The 26,656-nt window shown below is 41.2% G+C and overlaps 1 protein-coding gene across 2 annotated transcripts in view; it reads left to right on the top strand.

Annotated features, from left to right (window-relative positions):
* The window catches only part of exoc4 (exocyst complex component 4), a 574,741-nt gene that overhangs the window by 63,292 nt on the left and 484,793 nt on the right, over window positions 1-26,656 (top strand). For both annotated transcript variants that reach the window (XM_038811812.1, XM_038811811.1), the window contains exons 3-4: window positions 5,598-5,782; window positions 14,578-14,687. In XM_038811812.1, coding sequence (XP_038667740.1) covers window positions 5,598-5,782; window positions 14,578-14,687 — 295 coding nt within the window. The remainder of the gene's footprint in view (window positions 1-5,597; window positions 5,783-14,577; window positions 14,688-26,656) is intronic.

Below are 26,656 nucleotides of genomic sequence, written 5' to 3'. Positions count from 1 at the left end.
ATTGAAATCCCACTCTGGCAGATGGTGAAATTTGAATTCAGTAAGAATCTGCATTTAAAGTTTAATGATGATAACCATGGAACCTGAATTGATTGAATAAAAACATCTAGTTCACTGATGTTCATCCTTTCCAGGCCTGGCCTACATATGACTCAAATTTCTTGAATGCTCTCAGCGCCGCCCACATCCCATTAAAAAAGAGTGTCCATAAACAAACATTTCTGGAAGTCATTTCGGGAGGGTTTAAACTAATTTGGCAGGGGAATGGGAACCGGATCTGTAGTCCAGCAACTAAGGTAGACGATAGTCAGGACGCCAAAGCACATAGTGATGCAGTGGGGAAGGTAACAATGACAAAGGAGAGTACTTGCAGGCAAGGAGATAGGTTGAAGTGTGTATACTTTAATGCAAGAAGCATCGGGAATAAGGTGGGTGAACTTAAGGCATGGATCTGTACATGGGACTACGATGTGGTGGCCATCACAGAAACTTGGATAGAAGAGGGGCAGAAATGGTTGTTGGAGGTCCCTGGTTATAGATGTTTCAACAAGATTAGGGAGGATGGTAAAAGAGGTGGGGGGGTGGCATTGTTAATTAGAGATAGTATAACAGCTGCAGAAAGGCAGTTCGAGGGGGATGTGCCTACTGAGGTAATATGGGTTGAAGTTAGAAATAGGAAAGGAGCAGTCACCTTGTTGGGAGTTTTCTATAGGCCCCCCAATAGCAGCAGAGATGTGGAGGAACAGATTGGGAAACAGATTTTGGAAAGGTGCAGAAGTCACAGGGTAGTAGTCATGGGCGACTTCAACTTCCCAAACATTGAGTGGAAACTCTTTAGATCAAATAGTTTGGATGGGGTAGTGTTTGTGCAGTGTGTCCAGGAAGCTTTTCTAACACAGTATGTAGATTGTCCGACCAGAGGGGAGGCCATATTGGATTTAGTACTTGGTAATGAACCAGGGCAGGTGATAGATTTGTTAGTGGGGGAGCATTTTGGAGGTAGTGACCACAATTCTGTGACTTTCACTTTAGTAATGGAGAGGGATAGGTGCGAGCAACAGGGCAAGGTTTATAATTGGGGGAAGGGTAAATACAATGCTGTCAGACAAGAATTGAAGTGCAGAAGTTGGGAACATAGGCTGTCAAGGAAGGACACAAGTGAAATGTGGAACTTGTTCAAGGAACAGGTACTGCGTGTCTTTGATATGTATGTCCCTGTCAGGCAGGGAAGAGATGGTCGAGTGAGGGAACCATGGTTGACAAGAGAGGTTGAATGTCTTGTTAAGAGGAAGAAGGAGACTTATGTAAGGCTGAAGAAACAAGGTTCAGACAGGGCGCTAGAGGGATACAGGATAGCCAGGAGGGAACTGAAGAAAGGGATTAGGAGAGCTAAGAGAGGGCATGAAAAATCTTTGGCGGGTAGGATCAAGGAAAACCCCAAGGCCTTTTACACATATGTGAGAAATATGAGAATGACTAGAGCGAGGGTAGGTCCGATTAAGGACAGTAGCGGGAGATTGTGTATTGAGTCTGAAGAGATAGGAGAGGTCTTGAACAAGTATTTTTCTTCAGTATTTACAAACGAGAGGGGCCATATTGTTGGAGAGGACAGCGTGAAGCAGACTGATAACCTTGAGGAGATACTTGTCAGGAAGGAGGATGTGTTGCGCGTTTTGAAAAACTTGAGGATAGACAAGTCCCCCGGGCCTGACGGGATATATCCAAGGATTCTATGGGAAGCAAGAAATGAAATTGCAGAGCCGTTGGCAATGATCTTTTCATCCTCGCTGTCAACAGGGGTGGTACCAGAGGATTGGAGAGTGGCGAATGTCGTGCCCCTGTTCAAAAAAGGGAATAGGGATAACCCTGGGAATTACAGGCCAGTTAGTCTTACTTCGGTGGTAGGCAAAGTAATGGAAAGGGTACTGAGGGATAGGATTTCTGAGCATCCGGAAAGGCATTGCTTGATTAGGGATAATCAGCACGGATTTGTGAGGGGTAGGTCTTGCCTTACAAGTCTTATTGAATTCTTTGAGGAGGTGACCAAGCATGTGGATGAAGGTAAAGCAGTGGATGTAGTGTACATGGATTTTAGTAAGGCATTTGATAAGGTTCCCCATGGTAGGCTTATGCAGAAAGTAAGGAGGCATGGGATAGTGGGAAATTTGGCCAGTTGAATAACAAACTGGCTAACCGATAGAAGACAGAGAGTTGTGGTGGATGGCAAATATTCAGCCTGGAGCCCAGTTATCAGTGGCGTACCGCAGGGATCAGTTCTGGGTCCTCTGCTGTTTGTGATTTTCATTAACGACTTGGATGAGGGAGTTGAAGGGTGGGTCAGTAAATTTGCAGATGATACGAAGATTGGTGGAGTTGTGGATAGTGAGGAGGGCTGTTGTCGGCTTCAAAGAGACATAGATAGAATGCAGAGCTGGGCTGAGAAGTGGCAGATGGAGTTTAACCCTGACAAGTGTGAGGTTGTCCATTTTGGAAGGACAAATCTGAATGCGGAATACAGGGTTAATGGTAGGGTTCTTGGCAATGTGGAGGAGCAGAGAGATCTTGGGGTCTATGTTCATAGTTCTTTGAAAGTTGCCACTCAAGTGGATAGAGCTGTGAAGAAGGCCTATGGTGTGCTAGCGTTCATTAGCAGAGGGATTGAATTTAAGAGCTGTGAGGTGATGATGCAGCTGTACAAAACCTTGGTCAGGCCACATTTGGAGTACTGTGTGCAGTTCTGGTCACCTCATTTTAGGAAGGATGTGGAAGCTTTGGAAAAGGTGCAAAGGAGATTTACCAGGATGTTGCCTGGAATGGAGAGTAGGTCATACGAGGAAAGGTTGAGGGTGCTAGGCCTTTTCTCATTAGAACGGAGAAGGATGAGGGGCGACTTGATAGAGGTTTATAAGATGATCAGGGGAATAGATAGAGTAGACAGTCAGAGACTTTTTCCCCGGGTGGAACACACCATTACAAGGGGACATAAATTTAAGATAAATGGTGGAAGATATAGAGGGGATGTCAGAGGTAGGTTCTTTACCCAGAGAGTAGTGGGGGCATGGAATGCACTGCCTGTGGTAGTAGTTGAGTCAGAAAATTTATGGACCTTCAAGCGGCTATTGGATAGGTACTTGGATTAGGGTAGAATAAGGGAGTGTAGGTTAACTTCTTAAGGGCAGCACGGTAGCATTGTGGGTAGCACAATTGCTTCACAGCTCCAGGGTCCCAAGTTCGATTTCGACTTGGGTCACTGTCTGTGTGGAGTCTGCACATCCTCCCCGTGACTGCGTGGGTTTCCTCCGGGTGCTCCGGTTTCCTCCCACAGTCCAAAGATGTGCAGGTTGGGTGGATTGGCCATGAAAAATTGTCCAAAGTTCTATGATTAACCTAGGACAAAAGTTCGGCACAACATCGTGGGCCGAAGGGCCTGTTCTGTGCTGTATTTCTCTACTCTATTCTATTCATTGCACAAGGCTTCCAAAATTTGTCAGGCGGGATTTGGGGGTCGCAAGTTCCAAGACAGCAATGGGTAATTGCTCGCAGTTGTGAGACCCCTTTGATATTCCTGTGTTTTTTTTGGAATTGTGTGCATTGTTGTAATATGGGAAAGTAGCGTGCTATCACTTTGAGAAGTGTGTAATGTGACCCAGCCTCAGTTTCTCTTCAGCCTGGAACAGAACACCACAGCAACAACCCTGCCAATTACTTTTTCAAGCATTCTGTCCAATTGTTTGTTCGCATGTGCCTCACTGCTCCCGCCTGGTGCCGAGGACCCAGGTTTGATCCCAGCCCCGTGTGGACTCATCTCAACCTGATTCTGCCATGTGATTTAATCCCATGGCCAGTGAGTGAAAACAGGGTGTCATCAGAAAACATACTGGAAATAGCCAAATATATAGAAATCTTGTAGCAGGTTCGATCCCGGCTCTTGGCCACTGCCTGTGTGGCGTTTGCACATTCTCCCCGTGTCTGCGTGGGTCTCACCCCCACAACCCAAAGATGTGCAGGGTAGGTGAATTGGCAACGTTAAATTGCCCCTTAATTTAAAAAAAATAATAATTGGGTACTTCAAATTTATAAAAAAAGGATTAGTAAATGAACCCATCATGTGTTTACACAATCCCTTATGAATGATTGGTGTCTTTATAAAAAACCATGACATGGCCTGCTGCAGTGCTTCCTTCGAAACAATGCTCAGCCTGGCAACAAGATTCAGTACAGATAGAAGGTGAACACTCTTGGATCATGCTAAATAGCACGACAGGGTCTAACACACAGTTCTTTGAGGCCTGATTACTGCTGCAAAAGTGGGTTTGTTTCTTTCAAACACCCTACAGTTTAAATACTTCCCACTCTTCCCACCACACTCAGTCTCTCTTTTCCACTCGCCACCCCCATGCTCAGCAACTGAAGCCACCCCTGAAGCCCGTCTCCATGCTCCACAACTTGTGTAGTCCCCAAATTTTCACGTTGGGCGCCAGGATTCCAGGTTCAAGTCCCGGCTTGGGTTACTGTGTCTGCGTGGGTTTCCTCCGGGTGCTCCAGTTTCCTCCCGCAAGTCCCGAAAGGTGTGCTTGTTAGGTGAATTGGACATTCTGAATTCTCCCTCAGTGTACCCAAACAGGCGCCGGAGTGTGCTAACTAGGGGGTTTTCACAGTAACTTCATTGCAGTGTTAATGTAAGCCTACTTGTGACAATAAGAAAGATTATTATTATGTGAAGTCTGGGGCATGAGCATGGGGTTGGTCACACCAGGTAAAACGTTTGAGGCATTGCCACAGGTACTGGAGTAGACCATTTTGCCCCTTCAACGTGATCCACCCTTCAATGAGATCATGGCTGATCTATGACGTAACCCACATATATTTACAAAAGATAGAAAATGAACAGGTTAGATACAGCTGGTTTTCGATTTTATCAAAATTTGTTGGGTACAGATTATAGTATGGGTACCTCCTTGAATAAATTGATGTGTTACGTATATGGAGGTTGCTCTTATGAGGTGGATATTATTTCCTATTGGTGTCCCGGTCGCATCTACCTTTGCAAGCTGCAGAGATGGCATAATTCAGCTACCAGTACATATGCAAAAACAAAAAGCACTTGTACGATTCATAATGCCAAACTTGATGCAATCGCCTACAACAGATCTGAAATTGAGTTGTGTTTGCAGGACAATTGTACAAGACAGATGTTGAGTACAAGCTGTAGTCAATCAAGGACACAAAGGTGCCTTGATCTTTATGGATTTCGATTGCGGGTTTCTTGTTTTGTTTTATTAAGTTCTTCTATCTTCTGTCTGTATCCTTGAAAAAATCCCCAAGTTATTGAACTCGTCCTTTATTTTCAGAATTCAGTGAGTTCACCTTTATAATTGGGTACTAGGAGATATGGCCCAGCATGTCTAAACTACTTGTGGGACTGCATGGATCATACAGAATGTCATTATTTGATAGACAACTCAGCCAAGACTGGCCTACTGGGGAAATAAGACTATGGCAAGTTCAAAACCTTGGAGCATTGATGATTGTTCGTAATTAAATGCAGGAACCAGAAGTCAGAGTTGAGTTGTGTGCTTTTTTCTTTTCCGTGTCAGGTCTCTGCCGTAGATTCTTTGGAAGGGCAGTTGATGCAGGTCGAAGGACTAAGTGACCTACGTCTGGAGCTCCACAGCAAGAAATTGAACCTGCACCTGGTCTTGATCGATGAGTTGCACCGCCACCTGTATATTAAATCCACCAGTCGTGTGGGCAATAAAAGCCGGGACAAGAACAAAATTGGGTCAGTATGAAATACAATTGATTACAAATAAAATGATTGAGGACAGAAATAAAGAGTTTATTCCTAAAACTAAACAAACCATGAGAAGTAGAAAGTACGCACCAGCTGTGTTGACACCGATAAACCCCAAATTTGAGTGAATATTTTGGTCATGATTGCAAGAATTAATGCTTTTGTTTGCAGATGCCAATGGACCTACTCTGTATTTTGAAATTTGATAAAGTGCCATTGTGGGTATTGTGTCCTTTTCATTTTTTGAGGGTGGAAAGGTTATTTGCAAGACAAAATGCTTCAGTGATATTTCTTCAATAAAATGCATTATTGTTGATCAGGCACGGCGGCACAGTGGTTACCACAGCTGCCTCACCGTGCCAGGTACCCAGGTTTGATTCTGACCTCTGATAACTGCCTGCGTGGGGTTTGTACATTCTCCCCGTGTCTGCGTGGGTTTCTGCCGGTTTCCTCCCACAGTCCAGAAATGTGCAGGTTAGGAGGATTGGCCATGCTAAATTGCCCCTTCGGGTGGAGTTGCAGGAATAGGGTGGGGATTGGACCTTGGTAGGGTGGTCTGTCGAAGGGTCAGTGCAAACCCAATGGGCCGAATGGCCTCATTCTCCGCTATTGCGGTGCTCTGATTCATACCTGAAACTTGGAAAGTGAAGTCATCAGTAATGAATAGTTAAGGTCAGGTAAAGTCGCCATAGTCCCAGATGACCAGAGGCTGCTTTCCCCTTTCATCAGTGAACATCCCCACTTATGACCTCTCAATAGAGCAAAGGTCATTGATGAAGATACTTAGGATAGTTATCCTAGGCCAGGTACCTGCAAACTGCAGTTCCACAGCCTCATGCAAAAGAACCTGCTCATCTCTGTCGTTATTGTGCAATTATCATGTCTTGTTTTCTATCGATCTTTTCAAATGGACTCCTCCTCTTTGTTCTTTGAATTCATGGATGGAAAGTCATTGAACTTTCAGAAAGAAAAAATCCTGTTTAGAAATAATGAAGTAAAATGCAATTATGCAAAGATTGCAGGGCACATTAGGAACACGACAAATTATTGTCGCTACAAAACAACTTCTAGGCCAGGGGTGACTGACAAAAAGGGTATTTAGCAGCGGTATCAAGTATCCAATTTCCGAGTGTCAAGTTCTTCATTTTAGTTTGTTCCTAAAGCAAATTCCTCAAATAAAGTGCAAGAATATTCTGTACTAAAGACATGAAATTCCCCGCTACCTTATTCTCCAGCCAGTTAATACTGTGTTGGTTGTGTGGGATGTTTTTGCGTAGAGCATAATGGACACCAAACCTAGCATTTCAAGAGTTAACAAACACTGACTGAGAAAAGTAGTAATGCATGCAATGAGAATTGTGTGCAAAGTATAACAGGCCTTTAGAATTTACGGCACCAAAAATTCAAAATTGATCTTTGGTGAACAGCCTTGAGCAACAGAAATCCTTTCCTGCTTGAATAAGATCTAAAGCAATAACTCTAAAGATGAAAAGATAGATTCTGATATAATTCATAGGTAGTAATATAAATAACTGTCAGAAAACACACATCAATCAATATCTCATGCAGTGAACTTGGATTTCTTGAAACTTAAGTGATAGACAGTAAAGTATTTATTTGTCAGCTGATTGAAGAGGAACATTTTGAATAGTTTGGGGTGTGCAGGACTCAATGGATCGTTCAAATAACTTTAACTTGATTGCAGTCCTTAGTTCTTGTTAGTCATTAATTGACAACTGCTTTTATTGAAGCAATTTGAATAGGAGTAACAGGATCATGAATCTGTGGAGCCAGCACTTGATCAGCTATGATAGCATATAGTAGACCAAATATTTATTCTAGATTGCAACAAGATGGACAAGAAGAGGCAGCATCACTTCGGCATCTAGAATCTGCAGATTGTATTTGCCAGTCATTTGCCTCTGGTTTATTGCCTTGGAAAAGTGATAACTTTCCTTTTTTGCTTTTATATCTTACAATGCACTATTTTCTGAAAGGAGAATGGAAATTGACCTTGTTCGTGACATTTGCCAGAGAAACACGGAAGTGCCTAGCAAAAGGTGCCCCAGAGTAAACCTTTAAAATCTGTCTCCCTTAATTCTCCCTGTCGTATTAATGGTGAATTTCAGTTTTCATAGGCTGAAACTCGGGAATTGAAATGACCAATATTCAATGAATTAGCTTGGGTGGAACTGATTGAAGCCAGTCCTAAAATGGGTGTACTTCCATTTTTCAACATTGGGTCATCCAACGGTGGCCAAATGTCACCTCAATTTCCCTTTTTGATTCCAGTGCATTTCAGCCTGCAATTCTCTTTTTGTTAATCGTCATCTTCTTAAATCAATCTCCTGAAGTTTGAATAACTCGATCCAATTTAGATTTACGGAAAACTTCGAAGGAATATAGCAGAACAAAAGTTGCAATGCTTTTGATTCCGACCAACAACTGGTGCAATCAAAACATTTATAGTTTTGGTTATACTGATTATGCATTCAATTTGCATACTTTTTGAATTCCTATGGTGCATTTAGTTTCTACTACATTATTTGGCAGAAATGATTGTATTTAATTTTTTAATCCAATCTGGAATAATTGCAATTTTTGGAAACTAATGAGCTACAATCTAAAATAATTGGCTGGATGTTTGTTGTAATAACTATTCAGCAGCTCAGTGAAAAGCTGTTGATGCCATGGGAAATGTTTACATCCACAAAATATTTTCATAAAATCATAATAGACTACATCAGACTGCAAATAGTAGGTTCTCAAACATGAAACCTTCAATATATGAGAACCAACAGCAGGGATCCACTTTTAGAGTATTCCTTCAAGATTCTGCAAAATTGTGTAATGTGAAGTTATTTAGGAACTTGGGGCTTTCTGTCAGTTTTAGAACGTTCGAACTGTGTATTTAAATCCTTCCTTGGTGAACCCTGCTGTCACAGCAGAATCCTGTCCTGCACATCATGATTTGGAAGTAAATGGTGGGAATGAGTGAACTGAAACTCCAGGATAGCTGACGACAAATATACCTCTGTTCAGGTGTCTGACAGCTTGGGTCACATGAATGCCATATTTCTTAACTTCAGACATCCGATGTCAACCCAACTCTATGTTCAGTCCAGGCAATAGGTATTTTTAGAGGCTGTCGAGACAAAGATGCAAGTCTTCATTTCAAAAGAAACTAGTCTAAAACCACAACTTTCCACCCAGCTGAAAATTTTTAAGAGACCCCGAGCAGAAATATCAAATGAAGAAAGATGGAATTCATTTTTCCTCACAGTTGCATTTCATCCCCAATTTTCCTCCCTTTGAGCTGGTGAGCATTTTGCCTCGATTTCCCTTTCACTGGGCTTGAAAGATTCCCACCTGGTAATTTGTGTATGCAAACCCATTTCCTGTAAATGCAAAGAAAACCATTCTAGTTGAACATTACCAAGAATCTTACCATTAGCTCAGTACTCTGTCTTCCTGTTATTCCTTCCAAAATGAATCACCTCACACTTTTCTGCGTTAAACTCCATTTGCCACCTCTCAGCCCAGCTCTGCAGCTTATCTATGTCCCTCTGTAACCTGCAACATCCTTCCGCACTGTCCACAACTCCACCGACTTTAGTGTCATCTGCAAATTTACTCACCCATCCTTCTACGCCCTCCTCCAGGTCATTTATAAAAATGACAAACAGCAGTGGCCCCAAAACAGATCCTTGTGGTACACCACGAGTAACTGAACTCCAGGCTGAACATTTCCCATCAACCACCACCCTCTGTCTTCTTACAGCGAGCCAATTTCTGATCCAAACTGCTAAATCACCCTGAATCCCATGCCTCTGTATTTTCTGCAATAGCCTACCGTGGGGAACCTTATCAAACGCTTTACTGAAATCCATATACACCACACCAACTGCTTTACCCTCATCCACCTGTTTGGTCACCTTCTCGAAGAACTCAATGAAGTTTGTGAGGCACGACCTACCCTTCACAAAACTGTGTTGACTCTCCCGAATCAAATTATTCCTTTCTAGATGATTATAAATCCTATCTCTTATAAACCTTTCCAAGACTTTGCCCACAACAGAAGTAAGGCTCACTGGTCTATAGTTACCGGGGTTGTCTACTCCCCTTCTTGAACAAGGAGACGAGTAGTTGCTATCCTCCAGTCTTCTGGCACTATTCCTGTAGACAATGACGACATAAAGATCAAAGCCAATGGCTCAGAAATCTCCTCCCTAGCTTCCCAGAGAATCCTAGGATAAATCCCATCCGGCCCAGGGGACTTATCTATTTTCACACTTTCCAGAATTGCTAACACCTCCTCCTTGTGAACCTCAAGCCCTTCTAGTCTAGTAGCCTGTATCTCAGTATTCTCCTCGACATCATTGTCTTTTTCCTGCGTGAATACTGACGAAAAATATTCATTTAGCACCTGTCCTATCTCCTCGGACTCCACGCACAACTTCCCACTGCTGTCCTTGACTGGCCCTACTCTTACCCTAGTCATTCTTTTATTCCTGACATATCTATAGAAAGCTTTAGGGTTATCCTTGATACTACCTGCCAAAGACTTCTCATGTCCCCTCCTGCCTCTTCTTAGCTCTCTCTTTAGGTCCTTCCTAGTTAACTTGTAACTCTCGAGCCCCCTAACTGAACCTTCACGCGTCATCTTTACATAAGCCTCCTTCTTCCTCTTGACAAGTGATTCAACTACTTTAGTAAACCATGGTCGACCTCTTCCTCCTTGTCTGACAGGTACATACCTATCAAGGACACGCATTAGCTGTTCCTTGAACAAGCTCAATTGTGCCCATCCCCTGCAGTTTCCTTCCCCATCCTATGCATCCTAAGACTTGCCTCATCGCATCATAATTGCCTTTCCCCCAGCTATAACTCTTGCCCTGCAGTATATACCTATCCCTGTCCATCACTAAAGTAAATGTAACTGAATTGTGGTCACTATCACCAAAGTGCTCACCTACCTCCAAATCTAGCACCTGTCCTGGTTCATTACCCAGTACCAAATCCAATGTGGCCTCGGCTCTTGTTGGCTATCTACGTACTGTGTCAGGAAACCCTCCTGCACACATTAGACAAAAACCGACCCATCTAAAGTACTCGATCTATAGCGTTTCCAGTCAGTATTTGGAAAGTTAAAGTCCCCCGTAACAATTACCCTGTTACTTTTGCTCCTATCCAAACTTCCTTTCTGCCACCGTAATACTGTCTTTGACTAACAATGCCACCCCTCCCCCTCTTTTACCACCTTCCCTGGGAGCTTACTGAAATATTTAAACCCCGGAACCTGCAACAACCATTCCTGTCCCTGCTCTAGCCATGTCTCCGAAATGGACACAACATCGAAGTCCCAGGTACCAACCCATGCTGCAAGTTCACCCACCTTATTCCGGATGCTCCTGGCGTTGAAGTAGACACACTTTAAACCACCTTCCTGCCTGCCGGTACACTCCTGCAACCTTGAAACCTTACTCATGACCTCACTACTCTCAACCTCCTGTATACTGGAGCTACAATTCAGGTTCCCAACCCCCTACTGAATTAGTTTAAACCCTCCCGAAGAGCATTAGCAAATTTCCTCGCCAGGATATTGGTACCCCTCTGGTCCAGATGTAGACCATCCTGTTTGTAGAGGTCCCACCTACCCGAGAATGATCCCCAATTATCCAGGTATCTGAAACCCTCCATCCTGCACCATCCCTGTAGCCACGTGTTCAACTGCTCTCTCTCTCTATCCCTCGTCTCGCTAGCACGTGGCACGGATAACAACCCAGAGATAATAACTCTGTTCTAGCTCTTAGTTTCCACCCTAGCTCCCTGAATTCCTGCCTTACATCCCTATCCCTTTTCCTACCCATGTGGACCACGACTTGGGGCTGCTCCCCCTCCCCCTTAAGGATCCCGAAAACATGATCTGAGACATCACGGACCCTGGCACCTGGGAGGCAACACACCAACCGCGAGTCTGTCTCATTCCCACAGAATCTCCAATCTATCCCACTAACTATGGAGTCTTCAATGACTAATGCTCTACTCCTCTCCCCCCTTCCCTTCTGAGCAACAGGGACAGACTCTGTGCCAGAGAGTTGTACCCAATGCCTTACGCCTGGGAAGTCTCTCTCTTTCCCCCCCCCCCCCTCTCTCTCACCAGTGTCCAAAGCGGTATACTTGTTACTAAGGGGAAATGACCACAAGAGATCCCTGTACTGACTGCATCCTCCCAGCCCCTCTCACTGTCACCCATCTATCTTCATTCTTCGGAGTAACTACATCCCTGAAGCTTCTATCTATGACCACCTCTGCCTCCCGAATGATCCAAAGTTCATCCAACTCCAGTTCCAGTTCCCTACCACGGTTTCTGAGGAGCTGGAGATGGGTACACTTCCCATAGGTGAAATCAGCAGGGACACTGACGGCGTCCCTCACCTCAAATATTCTGCAGGAGGAACATTGCACTGCCTTTTCTACCATCCCCTCAAGATAAAACAAGAAAAAGAAAGGAAGAGCTTACCTGATATTCGCTCAACCCCTTAGGTTAGAGGAGGTGGAAGGGTGGGGGACACTACAAGTGTAGTGTCTTGGGTATAGCAACCGACCAACTTATTTATAAGCACTACACACCTTCCCAGAAATCCCCACGGCCAACTTCCGGTTTCCTGCTGCTCTGAAACAAAAAAAACAACTCCGAAAAAAAAAAGAGTTAGTTAAAAAACAAAGGATGCTTCTCCTGAAAGGTACGTTTTTAAAGCGGGACATTCACCTTCCCGACAGACCCCTGGTTACTGCTCTCGCTGCTACCGCTGATAAACTGAAATTTGAACACCCTTACCAAATCCCTTTTGAACATTGTCCTTTCTTAAGTAAGCAATCCATCATCTAGTTTCCTCTGTTAACTGGACTTCTTTGTCAAGTACCATTCTCATGAATTTTTTTCGACACCCTCTCTCTGTAACACCATTCCAAAAGTGTGGTGTCCAGAAATGAACAATCCAGCTGAGGCCCATTGATTAATTTTTGAAGGTTTTTTCAAGGTTTTGAAAGTATCATCCTTTTGTGCTGTCTCCGCAATTCAGAAAGGAAAGGGCCCTATCTGATTTAATTTATACAAATCAGTCTTCTCTAATTGTCTTGCCACCTTTTATATATAAAAAAAAACTGTGTATATACCCACGCTCATACCCTGATCTTTGTGGTTCTGTGTCTCTTTTAAAATTGTGCCTCTTCTCATTTGTTTACCACTCTTATTTTTCCCTCCCTCCCTCACCCCAAAAATCTATCCATCCATTGTTTCACACTTCACTGAATTAAATTTCATCTGCTATGTGTCTGCCTATTTTACCAGTCTGTTACTCTTACTATTCTCTTCATTGGTTGCTCTGTTTCTGTGTTTGGTTTACTTGTGAACTTGAAAATTTTAACCTGTACATTCCATATAGAGTAAGTAAATTTATGTCCATAAGAGCAGTGGTCTTGCTAATGTGCATGGGGCCTAGTACTGCCATCTTCCCTGCAGCCTAGAATAATAACCATCTACCACTGCTTTCTGGCCCTTAGGCAATTTTGTTTCAACATTGCCACCATCCTTGCAATTGTGTGGCATGAAATCTTGTAACAGGTCTATTATGCAATACTTTAGTAAGTCCATATGGATAACATCAACATCGCTACCTTCTTCAACCCACTGAAACTTCATTCAGGAATTTGGTCCAACAGATGTTAGAAATCTGTATTGAGTTTCATTTATTGGCACTACTTTTCCAACTTTTCTCAGTTTTATTTGATGTTCAAACTCCTCCCGTTAACAGAATTGTTTTTGTCCAAATTGTTTACCAATTGTTCGACTCCAGACACTGCGGAATTATGTATCTGCTGAACACAAAAAAGCCTACCTATCTTTTTTTGAAACTAATCTAAAGTCTGCTCTCTTGATGATTGTTTAGATTTGCACAATATACCACCAGTGTTTCCTGGAACTAATAATGCATAAGCAATCTTGGGAGTTGTGTTGGTTTCCCCAAGACAGTAACTCAATTCTCCAGAGCAACAACAAATTTGAAGCTGAATCTCTGCAGTTTGTTTGGTACAATGTAACAACATACTTCATTTCATCACGACTACTCATTCTTCACTCTTTTTATATTGTGTTCAAGGGACTGAAGTAATCCTCCACTAACCCTGGCAGTTTAAGTAGCACCTTTCCACCAACATTTCCTTGCAATATGCTTGTTTCTTTTTTTTAATTTGGGAGAAACCTTGCTTTTCCTATATTGTGTCGTTAATTTGCCACTAATAGCACAAATTCATTCTAGCATGTGCTTGCTCCACAACCTTTAAAGGTATCATCACCTTTCTGTCACGAGAGTATTTGGTTTTGACTTCTTCTGGCATAGCACTGACTTGTCACCACAGCCACGGTGACCCAATTAGCTGTGATTCTGATCCTCCACGAATGATTTTGATCTTTTCTGGCAAAGGCAACGGAAAATGAAGCATTGGTGTTTTAGTTTAATGCTTTTGAAATCTATAGATGGTGGAACAAGCTTGACTTGGTGCTTCGACTGTATTCTGATCAAAAGCCAGCAACCTGAAACATTAAATCTAAATGTTTCTCTTCAGAAATGCTGCCTTACCTTTTGATTTATTTCCAGCAGTTTCTGCTTTTATCTCTGATTTCTGACACTTGGTGTCTTTTGTGTTTTGTTGACTTGATACTTTGCCACTTAATTTGTGGGTCATAAATTGATGGGAATGCATTTTCTTTTTTTGTACAGCTTACTTGGGAAGGACATATCTCCTGTTCCTGTTATTGAGGTCAACTTGGTATCAACCTCCCGGAAATTTCTGGATAACTCCCAATACAGCAATTTGGGTAGCACAATTGGTGAGTATCTCAATCCCTATAGCAAATTGACGGCTACAATTGAAGTTTTGTTTTTAGGACAATGCAGGAGTTATCCTCCTATGGGCAGGTCCCCTGCTTATTTCATTACACCTCACATCTTTCACTTTCCTCTTCCGATGCTTGAAGGAGCCTCTGACTTTAAATTTCAAGATACAAATGACAAGGGAAAAGAATACTGTCATGGGAGTGTCCCTTCAAGAAAGGTTTTTATCTCATCACATGGCTTCAGTGATGTCATTTTGGGGGTGGAGCTGAGGTGTGGCTGAGAGGTTTTATGGTTTCACTTTCAGTTTGACTGCTGAGGACTACAGGTTTTATGGTTTCACTTTCAGTTTGACTACTGAGGACTACAGACAGAGAAAAGAAGTGTTTTGGCCTGTCCCCCTCTATTTTCATTTTAAATATCTATTCCAGTAATAATCACCTTGGTGGTGGCTTTGGATATATAATTGCTTTCTGGAAGGAGTTGAACCTGCTGGTTAAAAATGGGATCAGAATTTCAGTAACAACACCAGTCGTAGTCAAGTGAGAATGCAGTGTGTTGGGCCATGCCCGTGAAAAGGGTTTTTTGATTTATTGGATTTTGTTTTTGAATTGGAACAGTTAAGGGGGAATCAAATAAGTGTTATACATAGATTACTGTAGTTGGGTAGCACATTTATATTTGTAATTGATAAAAATTCTTGCCGTGTTTTTATATTTATTTATATATGTGTTGACGAAGTTCTTGGAATAAAGCTTGTTTTGATGGAAGTGTCTAGGAAGACTGATGAATCACACCTGAAGAGAAGGCTGCTCATCCTAGCCAAATTCAACATAAAGATTGTAGGTCAGGTGGACTTCATAATATACTTTGGAGTTTCTCAGCCCTGGTCCATAACAATACACATTGCCTTCCTTGGTGCGCTAAAAGGAAAAAACATGTCCTGTTTGCAAAGGATCCTTCACCTGCCAGTAGCCATTGCCCGTTAAGTTCTTGTTCTTCCACCATCGCCACCAAAAGTTTCTCCATTTTCCATGAGTTCAGAACCCTGAGAGTGGGACACTTTGGGCATCGGGAAACTCGGAAAAGGGCAAGGGTGATTACATCTTGAGACCTCAATAGACTCTGATACCCTAATGAAGGATAGACACTATTAGAAATTCAATTAACTGCTTTATATCGAGGAAAAGAGAAGCATTGGTAGTATGTAGTTACGTGCAGTTTCGGAGAGCGCAGAAAGTTGCTGGTAGCAAAGCTTCCCCGCGAGCAGCTCCCCGCCAAAGCCGCTCAATATGTATGTAGTTATCTTTTGCACAGTGCATAAACTTGTATTTTAGAATATTTCACACTCCTGAAATCGGTGAACTTTTGAGGAGTTGGCAGTTTCAAGTATATTTGCATGGCAACAGACCTGGTGATGATTCAAAAAACCTGCTCAGGACGACTTAAGCAGTTTGGATTAATGATGTAAAGGGGAAACATGATGCAAATATACTTCATGCCATTTAATTGAGAGACATGCAACAGTGAACCTGCAGTTGGTCAGATTTCCACAGAGACTAGGTTGGAGCTGTCTTGGACATGTTAGTAAAATAAAGGCAGTTTTAAAGGATTTATATTTTTATTGGTCAACATTATACATAAGATATGATTTCATGTGGGTTTAATTTAATGTTTCTATGCCTGGGCGGGTAAAATATGTAGCTAGATTCATGCTGGACAAAGGTATTGTATGTGTGGGTGTTGGTTTTAATTCCAACTGTGATTCAATTGTGCTTAGAGAGGGCTGCGACATGATGAGTAAATAATTGAGCACTGATTGCTTAGCAACCGGGACCTTGTAAGGTAGAGGAGCTTTACGCTTTAGTTTAGCTAATTTGATTGAAGTTGGAGATAGTTCATGAGAGAGGATGCAGCTATCTCAGCTCTGCTGGAAGCAGTTGCTTTTAGAAGGTTAAAAAGAGAACGTCTGTAATGGCTAATAAAACAGATGCCAGAAGCCTAAAGTCCAACAAGTTAAGGAAACTTGTGAAATGAAGAGACTTGTCCAAGTCTTAAGTTAATGGAACAGAGCAAATTGGGAATCAGAACTGATTACAGTTATTGAAGTCGCATTGGATCATGAGAGGCCAGAAAAATATCTGCAGCAGTGCTGAGGTTTGTGAGAAATTTCTACAGTTTGCGAGACATTATGTGAAATAATTATGGGGATCGGGGGCTGGACCTCGGAGTTTCTGTGAAAGTCTTTTAAGACAAAGTAAATTTGAAGGGAGAGATGTAAAACCTGAAAGTGAAGCCTTTATGGAATCAATTTTAAATCACTCATGTCGAACCTGGAGTTCAGTTAAACAAGGTGGCTCACGGTATAAGAATCATCTGGTGGCTATTTGAGGATAAATTCACAAATCTACTCTTGGTGTTAGAGAAGAGTATGTTTTAGCACAGTCATCCTGTGTGCTTAAAGGGACTTGTGTGTTAATGAGACCATTGGAGTTTAAAATGTACTTTGTAATGCGCTTCAATCCTAAAAACTGTGTGTAATTGTTCAGCCAAAGGTGGATTATACAAGTCAAATTGTATTATATTCCAAACTCTTCATGGTTATACATGCTTTTTTTTTGTTAAAACTAAATGAGCAGTCGTGTGACTCTGTTCCTCCATATTTAATTTTTTTTAAAAAAGTGCAAGTTGCATTACTTTGAGCCAGAGTTCCATTCTGGGATTTTCCAATCCAGTTACATCACAATAAAGAATTGGTTTAGAATGTGCTGGGAAGTCTGAGTTGTCAGGTGCCTACAATTTTGGGTTGCCTTTATCTGTTATATTAACCAATTAAAGTATTTTAATTTGCACGACTTGGTGATTAATTGTGCAAATTCTTTCAAGCGAGGGGAGTCCAACGAGTTATTTAAAAGTCCTTTATTTCAGCAACAGCATTACACATGCACAGGGCCCGGTTACCTTTCACCGGGTCCTCTCTCCTTTTTGGCTGGCTCTTCAACTGCCTGCCTTTTGTACGAGTGCAGAATTAACTCAGTCCAGTGAGCAAGGGAACAATGGTCCCCAGCCGGATGAGTCCTGTGCAAGTCATTACACAAGTGAAACCAACCTATTCCCCAAGAAGATGACACTGTCCAATTGAGTTGACTTCTCCGTCAAAAATGAATTTGGATACAGAGTCTGTGAGTATTTCATTGATGCACATACAATATGAGATGGAGTTCATGTAGTACCTGGATAGATATTATTAGCTAATAATTTAAATTGTGCCAGACTCAAATCGTATAATAGTTAAAAAATATAATACAGTAACTCTGCATTAGCTGTGTTCTAGTTCATACAAAATTAAGTGACATTCAGCATCCAGGATTTTATGGTTTAATTTCTTGTGCAGCAAAGAGACTTTACCAACTGTTAAGAGGTATTAATCTGCTATATTTAATGTCTATTTCATATTGCTCATAAAATATTACCTTGAGCAAGATTATTTCTTGACTTCATACAATTTCATCCTTTTGAGTTGGCATTGGACAAATCTGCATCCCACTGTTGCTCATGACCACCTGTGGGAATATTTGTCAACTTTACGTCTGGCCATTGATATGATCTCCCCTGGATCACCTGGATCACCCAACATCTCATTGTGGTATATTCAACATTTTCTGTACTTGTTCAATGTTTGGACTACAAATATTCTTTGGCTCAGCATATATTTAGTTTTGATCATGCCTTTGTGGAGTGCTTTGGGATATGTTCCCACATTAATAGTACTATATAAATGCTAATTCTTACTGTTTAGCTGGAAGGCTCCAGATATTCCTTATCTCCTCAGGCAACATGGCCGATTTATTCAATGGCCTTGGCAATCTGAACTTTCTTAGCTTCATCACTGGACAAAAGTTTAATGTTTTGCTCTTGAGAGTATTCTGAGAACTTGGCTCGTGTTGTAATTTTAGTGCATCTGATTTTCCCAAAATTCACCTTGTATACTTCAAAGCGAAGTATTTTACAAACCATTTTTACAATATTTTTTGTTGATAGGGCGGGCGGGTGCAACTTTTTTTTCAGTAGCATCTGAATTTAGGGCAGCACATGTCAGCATACTTCAGTAGTGATGCGTGAGTGCACCAAATTGGTCAAGACCTGAGGTGGTGAAGGATCTCTGTCTATTTGTGGTGTTGTGCTAAACAAATAATGGCATGATGGGAAAACTAGTCAAGTTTCTTGGTACAATGAAATTTAAACTGACTTCGCATAACCTAAGGCACAAATACAAGCAGAAAAGGTCAACTTGACTTACAAACTAGCTGGCTCTGTAAACTTGATAACACTAACTCGTCATAACCCAAAGCAGTCTAAATATGACAAGATAGGCCAGAACACGTCTCTTACCATTTTTAAACAAGCCTGCTCCGTTTCTTAAACATGCGATCAAAAGACAAGATAATGATATGAGATCCTGTCCTCAAAGGTCAGCAAGGTGACGCCAGTTTTATGATATTGCTTATGTTTTACTTTTGATCAAATTCCTGACCAAGCTGTATTCATGTTATCTTGATTTTATAATGTATAAATATTGTCCTATTTCTCTGTAATAGCGCAGACTTGGAGAGGATCCAGCAGTTTGTATTTGACTGCTTTCCGACTCCACGTTTCAGCCATTTCTGCATGCAGTTGTAATAGACAAATAAAGCTTAGTTTTGTTTTCTTAACGAGCATTGTTGAATCTTTCTATCACAGTCCAGAAGCGGGGAAAATATTGACTACAACATATTCGTATACCTGTAACGACGCACCATATACCAAATAACAGAAATTCAAGACTGGGCTTCTTGGTTAAAAGCAATTTGCAACTTTTATTTTGTCAGCTAGTAGTGTCTACTGGTAAGCTTCAATCTTCACACAAGTACAGAATTTAAGAAGGTCCGACTAGCTCTGCAGTTAGCTAGTCAGATGTATCGATTGTTTGTCCTTAGCAAATCCTAAGTTGAATTGAATTTAAAATACAATTAGAGTTCATGGTAATTTCTTCAAATCAAGATACACAGTACAAAAAGACTGCACAGTTTAAAATAGAATAAAATAGCGGTTTTGCAAAGCAAGCAGATAGAATAGGTTTCAGAGATAGGTTGAATTGATTCTAGAATAACTTTCCCATCCCAATACCTGAACTTTTAAGAAGATTACAATCTTTAAAGTTTCATCCTTTTTACAGCTGTGATTGGTTGTATCTAATCTATAATTCATTTATTGAGAGATAAAAGATTTCTGTATTTTTCCACAGTGAAACACATTTCCCACAAGAAATCATCACTATGAGTTGACCAGCCATTACCATCGAATCAGAACTAGGATTTCATCCAAGTTTTGTGTGAAACAAAGAGTCTTTTTGCAGCATGACCTTGCGCAGACTCTAACAGTCTGCGAAAATGTGCTTATCAGATCAATTCACAAGCACTCAGCTTTTCTTACTGTCATGGTTAATATATGACTTTACATTTTAGTTAATACGATTTCACTAAATAATTTCTTCCTTTAACCCTTTTTACCTATAATAAAAGGTTGGTTTATATCAGTCCCCCTTTTGATTCTTCGAAAGATTAATAAGATGAATCAAATAACATGTAGAAATTAAGGAAGAAATGCAATAGGAAAGAAATAAGCGCAGAGAGGAACTCATTCACATTGTCTTTAATGGTTCACTTGTTTGAGAACAGCCTTCAACAAAGGAGTGGGCAAAGCTTTGCAAGTGTGAAAAACATTCTAGGAGTATTTTATTCAATAATAAATGATTATATAGTACAATAACAATTAATTAATAATTGAAGGTGATTATATGATTCAGTAATAATGGTTAACAATGCAATAATAATGCAGTAAATAACTGTTCAATAGTAATAGCCTAGTCTGATGGTGCAGTTGGAATACTATGAACCACTTGGATTGGTGGGGCACAATGGGTAGCCATACATTGGCCAACGCATTTGATCACCACGTAAAGGACAAATCCAAATGCGCAAAATAAGAGGAGTTCCTGAATGATGGACATTCCTGTGCCAGCCAACCATCCGGAAAGCCACCCCCAAAGAGTGTTGTCAGAGGGTGGGTCAAGTTTCCTGACTTCTTCTTTAATATGTGTTGCCAAGCTTTTGATTTCTGAATTATCTGGGATGTAGGTGCAACACTCTCCACCAATCAGAGTGCAGGTACCACATCTTTCGGCTCGCAAATTGTCAAGTGCCATCCGATTCTGTAAAGCCACAGTTCGGGTAGCTAGCATTTCAAAATGCATTCCTGACCTGTAGAAGAAAGGCAGTAAGGTAAATAAAGCTCTCCGTAAATACTGTTGATACATGCAAGTATATTCCACCCAAACAATTTTATTTTCTCAATGTAGTATTTTATTTATATTCCTAAAGGGCACAGCTGAAGTTCCTTTTCATACTTGACTTGAACTGGGAACTTCATGCCTTCACTGAATAACACTCACCATCGTGCCCAACATCCGTCATCCTCTCTACTAATTCGTTGCTTCCTGTGGTTTATACCATTTGAGGTTTTATTAATCATGAACCATTGACTTATGTACCAGTACGATCAGTACACCAGAGTTAATGCCCTGTGTATATTGAGCCACTTCTATCAAACTGTTTATGGCCACGAATTTCAGAAGTGGACTTTATTTTTTTTAAATCACACTGTATCTATTATTTTAAAGAAGCCAGCAATTTGCGATGATTAAAACCTTGGTTGGTTCGTTGAGAACAACTTGCGCTGTGTGCTGTTATTTTTTGACATTGCTTTCATTGTTATCTTGCAGTTTATTGATGTTCATCTCATAAACTGTAAATATTTGACTTGCACCTGATAATATATATTTTTAACAATTGGCCCTCAGCTAGGTGAATAAACATGGACACTGCCGAGTGGTACAGCAAATGGAATGATTGTTGCTTGAAGGATATAATGAGTTGCAACCAATTAGTGTACAGTACTTTTTTTTTAAAATTGGAGATATATTACTGCATGTGACAAGTTCTCATTCATAAAAGTAATTACTTGTAATAGACTGCACATTTTAAATATTTTCTTACTTGTGTCGTTTAGCAATTATGATTGCAAAAGCTCTGGTTGAAAATTAATTACTCTTGCGTTAAGAACACTCTACAAGTGAGATGGAAGAAATTATAGCAATACAGTATCCCTTTTTGTTCCTTCTAATGAATTTGCCATTAAATAACAGTATGCATCTCTGACAAAGCTAGAGACTAGTTTCTGCTGCTGTGCACTGGACTGCCACAAACACAAGTTAGTTGTAATTCAAACAGTTTAGAGTAAAATGTAACAATTTACTGTATCTGAAAATATGGCTAAAACGCTCATGCCACTTCCAGTGCGCCCGCCATCAAGAGAAGGTGCCATATAGAGCGAAATACAACATTTTGTTTACGCATGTATGTGGGCATTTGAGTTGGTTGTGTTTAAATATACTGCCAATAATAAAAGGCTATTTGGATACAAATGAAATTAAAAATGAAATGAAATGAAAAGAAAATCACTTATTGTCACAACATTCCGGCGCCTGTTTGGGGAGGCTGGTACAAGAATTGAACCGTGCTGCTGGCCTGTCTTGGTCTGCTTTAAAAGCCAGCTCTTTAGCCCTGTGCTAAACCAGCCCCGGTTTACATTCTTCTTCACCCAGCTCAGTATTGCATCTTGGGTCAGACTAAAAACATTGCATTATACAAAGCCATCATTCCTAAAGACCTTGCATGGTCTGTGTCCATTCAAATAATTTGAATCATAAAGTCAATTTGAGGATATTCTGAGCCCAGAAGTGAGGGTTTCCACTGCCACATTTATGTACATCTGTCGCTCTTCAGGTATCATGTCCTAAGAGAATATGACGACTAGGGGCGTTTCACAGTAACTTCATTGCATTGTTAATGTAAGCCTACTTGTGACAATAAAGGTTATTATTATTATGTGTTGATCCATGGTTATGCTTGGCAAGGTACTGCAGCCGTCTGCTTTTTCCTTCTGAAAGCTATGGCTGACCAGGAGTCTCAGCAGCACTTGACTCCTCCCGTAGGCATATTGAAAGGATTTGCAGGTTGAGAATTGGCCTGCAAGATGGGGAGACTCCCAATGCGCCACAAATCCTCATGTTAAACCTCTTGATTGTGCAAACAATTGTGTTAGTTTGATCAGTCACTGCAGTCCTGCCAGAGATCTTGCGATTAATCATGTGGTGTGTGTAAAGAAGCTCCTTTTGGAATAGTTACTTGGGGAGCTCTTTTGCTGAAGGTCTGGGTTCAGATCCAAGGCATCAATGATTTTGGAACTTCATTAACCACATTGGGTGAAGTTGGTGCTCAACAAGAATGTGAATTGAACCGTAAAAGTAACATGGAGCTCCAATATGTGCTGTTATGATTGAAACAACAATCATTTTAATCTTCCTATTCAACTGACAACATAGCTGCAAGCCAGTAATCAAAGTACTAATGGCTTTCTTTCTTCACTGCCATTAGAGTGAATTCTAATAATGGCCAAAACCATCTGATTCTTGCTCGAAACCTATTGCACTTCTATATTTCCTCAGTTCTGTTTCAGAGTTGCCAATCTGAAATCTTAACAGTTTCTCTTCATAGATGCTTCCTGACCCGTTGAGCATTTGCAGCATTTCTGTTCTTATTCCCAGTTCAGTGAAATGAAAATGAAAATCGCTTATTGTCACGAGTAGGCTTCAATGAAGTTACTGTGAAAACCCCCTAGTCGCCACATTCCGGCGCCTGTCCGGGGAGGCTGGTACGGGAATCGAACCGTGCTGCTGGCCTGCTTAGTCTGCTTTAAAAGCCAGCGATTTAGCCTGGTGAGCTAAACCAGCCCCTCCAGCAGAGTGCAAGTCTGTCCACTTGTTGGAATTGAAAAACCAATACACACTTCCAAGATTGTTAATCAAGCAACAACGCACCTCCTGTTAAGGGAAGACAAATGAACACACTAGAAATCACTAAGGTAGGTCCATCATACATAATCTACAATTGAATAAAAAGCATATTATACAACAGAAATAGTAAAAGAAAACCATGTTCTGGTACATACCAAGGAAATGGTTTAAAATTGCATGCCACTACTTTAGATCAGAGCTGCTTCAGTTTTCCATTACTTTGGTGTAATATGTCGGGGCTTGGTCGGCATTGACATATCTTTCAGTTAATAACATTCTAAGTGATTTATGTCTATTGATTAAATGTCAAGACAGGGGCAGGCTCAGTCTATATTGTGGTGGACCTCTGTCATGAAAAAATAAATACAAACACTATAGATTGGTTTTAGACTTGTATTCCATTGTACCGAGCTCAGAAGAAGTGACATTTTACCCCATTCTAATATATTCCAATGTCAGTGAAGAAAGTAAATCTATTGGTGTTACAACAAGTGTCTCAAATTGGCACTGTCATTCCAACGTGAAAGTAAAATGCGATGGTGACTGTTTCCATTCTGATATATCTGACATTACCGGATTTTCCAGGATAGGAGATTGTGAATACTGTGCAGTTTATTTTTAGTATTGTGAGTGGAAATGAGTTAGAAAGAATCACTCGCCATTCGGGTCTGTTACAAATGCCAAACAGTGCATTGTTTCAACATCGGTGGGGAGCAAGTCGCTGGGCAAACCAGGTACTCCTGCACTGAACAAAGAAAATAATCAATATTTAATCGGTTTCAAACAGTTCTTCAACCCAACTTGGCTGGACGCAATCCAATCAGAATGATTATAGATTACATACATCGGTTTGTTAAATCCAATAAAATCCATTATTAGGCACAATGGGGCTGCGTGATCAGCTCATGGGCAGACAGAGATTTACTCATTATTTCTTCTGGACCTCCTTATCAACTGTCCTTGGATCTTCGTGATACCACAAACTGAGACACTGTTACCTTAACATTGTTAATGACTGGTACCACAGTCAGCATTCCTCAGAACAGCTCCTCAGGAGCTGCTGATAAGGATTTCTTGCTGAATGAGCCATCCCTGTGTTGGTCTATACGAATCAGCCTTTGTAAAGAATGTGGCCAAGTCAGTTGGCTAAATCCCAAGATGCCCTACAAACTATTGTTTGAGGAAACCGCAATTAACAATAAGAGCTGACGTACGAATCCAAGAATCTAAACTTTTTTTTCCTCGTACGTAACCTTTGCTCTCAGCCAGAGTTTGTTGCTCTTGAGACGGTGGTGATGAACTGCTATCTTCTTGTCACTGCAGTCCATGTGGTATAGGTACATCGATAGTGGTGTTTCAGGTTTTTGACCCAGTAACAGTGGAGGACCGTGGATCTCATTTCACGTTAGACTTTTGTGTGGGAACTTGTAAGTGGCAGTGTTCCCATATTTAAAGGGTTATGGGGATAGTGTGGTTAAAAGGCATTCATGTCTGATCAGCCATGATCGTATTGTATGGCAGAGCAGGCTCGATGGGCCTAATGGCCTTCTCCTGTTCCTATGCCTTTCTACTGCCAGGTGTTTTTTTTTTCAGACACCCCGAGACCCTCAAAGGAAGAAAAAAGCTCTCTCGCTCTCCTCCCCCCCCCCCCCCCTCTCTGCATCAGAGATCCCTACCATTTTATTTTATTATATTTTATTTGCCTTTTTACCACCTTTTTCCCTCCGTTGTTTGTCTGTGCTGATTATTTATGTGTGTGCAGAGGGAAGGGGGTGGAGTTAGAAAGGAGGGGAGGTAGGTGGGTTGGGAATCAGAAAGTAGATAACCAATTGTATTTTTCACCTACTTAATTCTAATTACTGTTAATAATAACAGGTTACTTGTGTTTAAATTTTACAAACCTGGTGACTGTCGTTCATTTAACTCAACCAAAGCCCTGATATTAATATAAAATCTAAGTTCACCTGTGTTGTGACTCCGGGTCAAGTGGGACTGAAATTGACTTTGTACGAGCCCAGGATGTCGTAACAACTTGGTCACTTCCAAGTTATTTTGTACCCTCTTGGTGATATAGTGCTCAAGATTCGATGACTCTTTTGGAAATAATAAATTCAGGTGATAAGACAGCATTTGTAACTTAAACCAAATACAAAAGATTCACGACATAGGCGAGTAAATCAAACTGCTAGATTTGAAGGTCACTTGTTAAACAGCCAGATTTTACTGCAAATGGTCTCAGGATTCTGGGCTTGTACCTGCAGCTTTTCATGACAGACAAACAGCATGCTCATTGTTGTCCATTTAGATAATGAATTTTTACGTGCAATTTGAGCAAGATCGATCTTTATAGCTTTCAAGGTGTGGTAAAGATTTCTGAAAGCCAAACTATTGTTAACAAATTGATTGTTCTGCAGCCTGTGGGATGTTCAGGAGCTCATGTACATAGAACATAGAACAGTACAGCACAGAACAGGCCCTTCGGCCCTCGATGTTGTGCCGAGCAATGATCACCCTACCCAAACCCACGTATCCACCCTATACCCGTAACCCAACAACCCCCCCCTTAACCTTACTTATTAGGACACTACGGGCAATTTAGCATGGCCAACCCACCTAACCCGCACATCTTTGGACTGTGGGAGGAAACCTGAGTACCCGGAGGAAACCCACGCACACACGGGGAGGACGTGCAGACTCCGCACAGACAGTGACCCAGCCGGGAATCGAACCTGGGACCCTGGAGCTGTAAAGCATTTATGCTAACCACCATGCTACCGTGCTGCCGTGCTAATTCAAAGAACCGGCAGCTTGTCAGAAATTAGTTTCCCTTCAATATCATTGTAATTACAAAACAATTTATTGAAAGTGGAACTTGCACCATCGTTCTCTAGTTCTCATGGTTAATATTGAGTAGTTATCTTTTTAATGTTGAAATCGAACAGCTGTCCAAATCGGTAAATGATTTGTACCATTTCCTTCCACCTTGAGGTGTTGCTCTGAAATTGATCATGA

The sequence above is a fragment of the Scyliorhinus canicula genome, chromosome 11 (assembly GCF_902713615.1).
Source record: "Scyliorhinus canicula chromosome 11, sScyCan1.1, whole genome shotgun sequence".
NCBI lineage: Eukaryota > Metazoa > Chordata > Chondrichthyes > Carcharhiniformes > Scyliorhinidae > Scyliorhinus > Scyliorhinus canicula.
The sequence above is the reverse complement of the archived record's forward strand: the minus strand, read 5'-3'. Positions and strand labels throughout refer to the sequence as shown.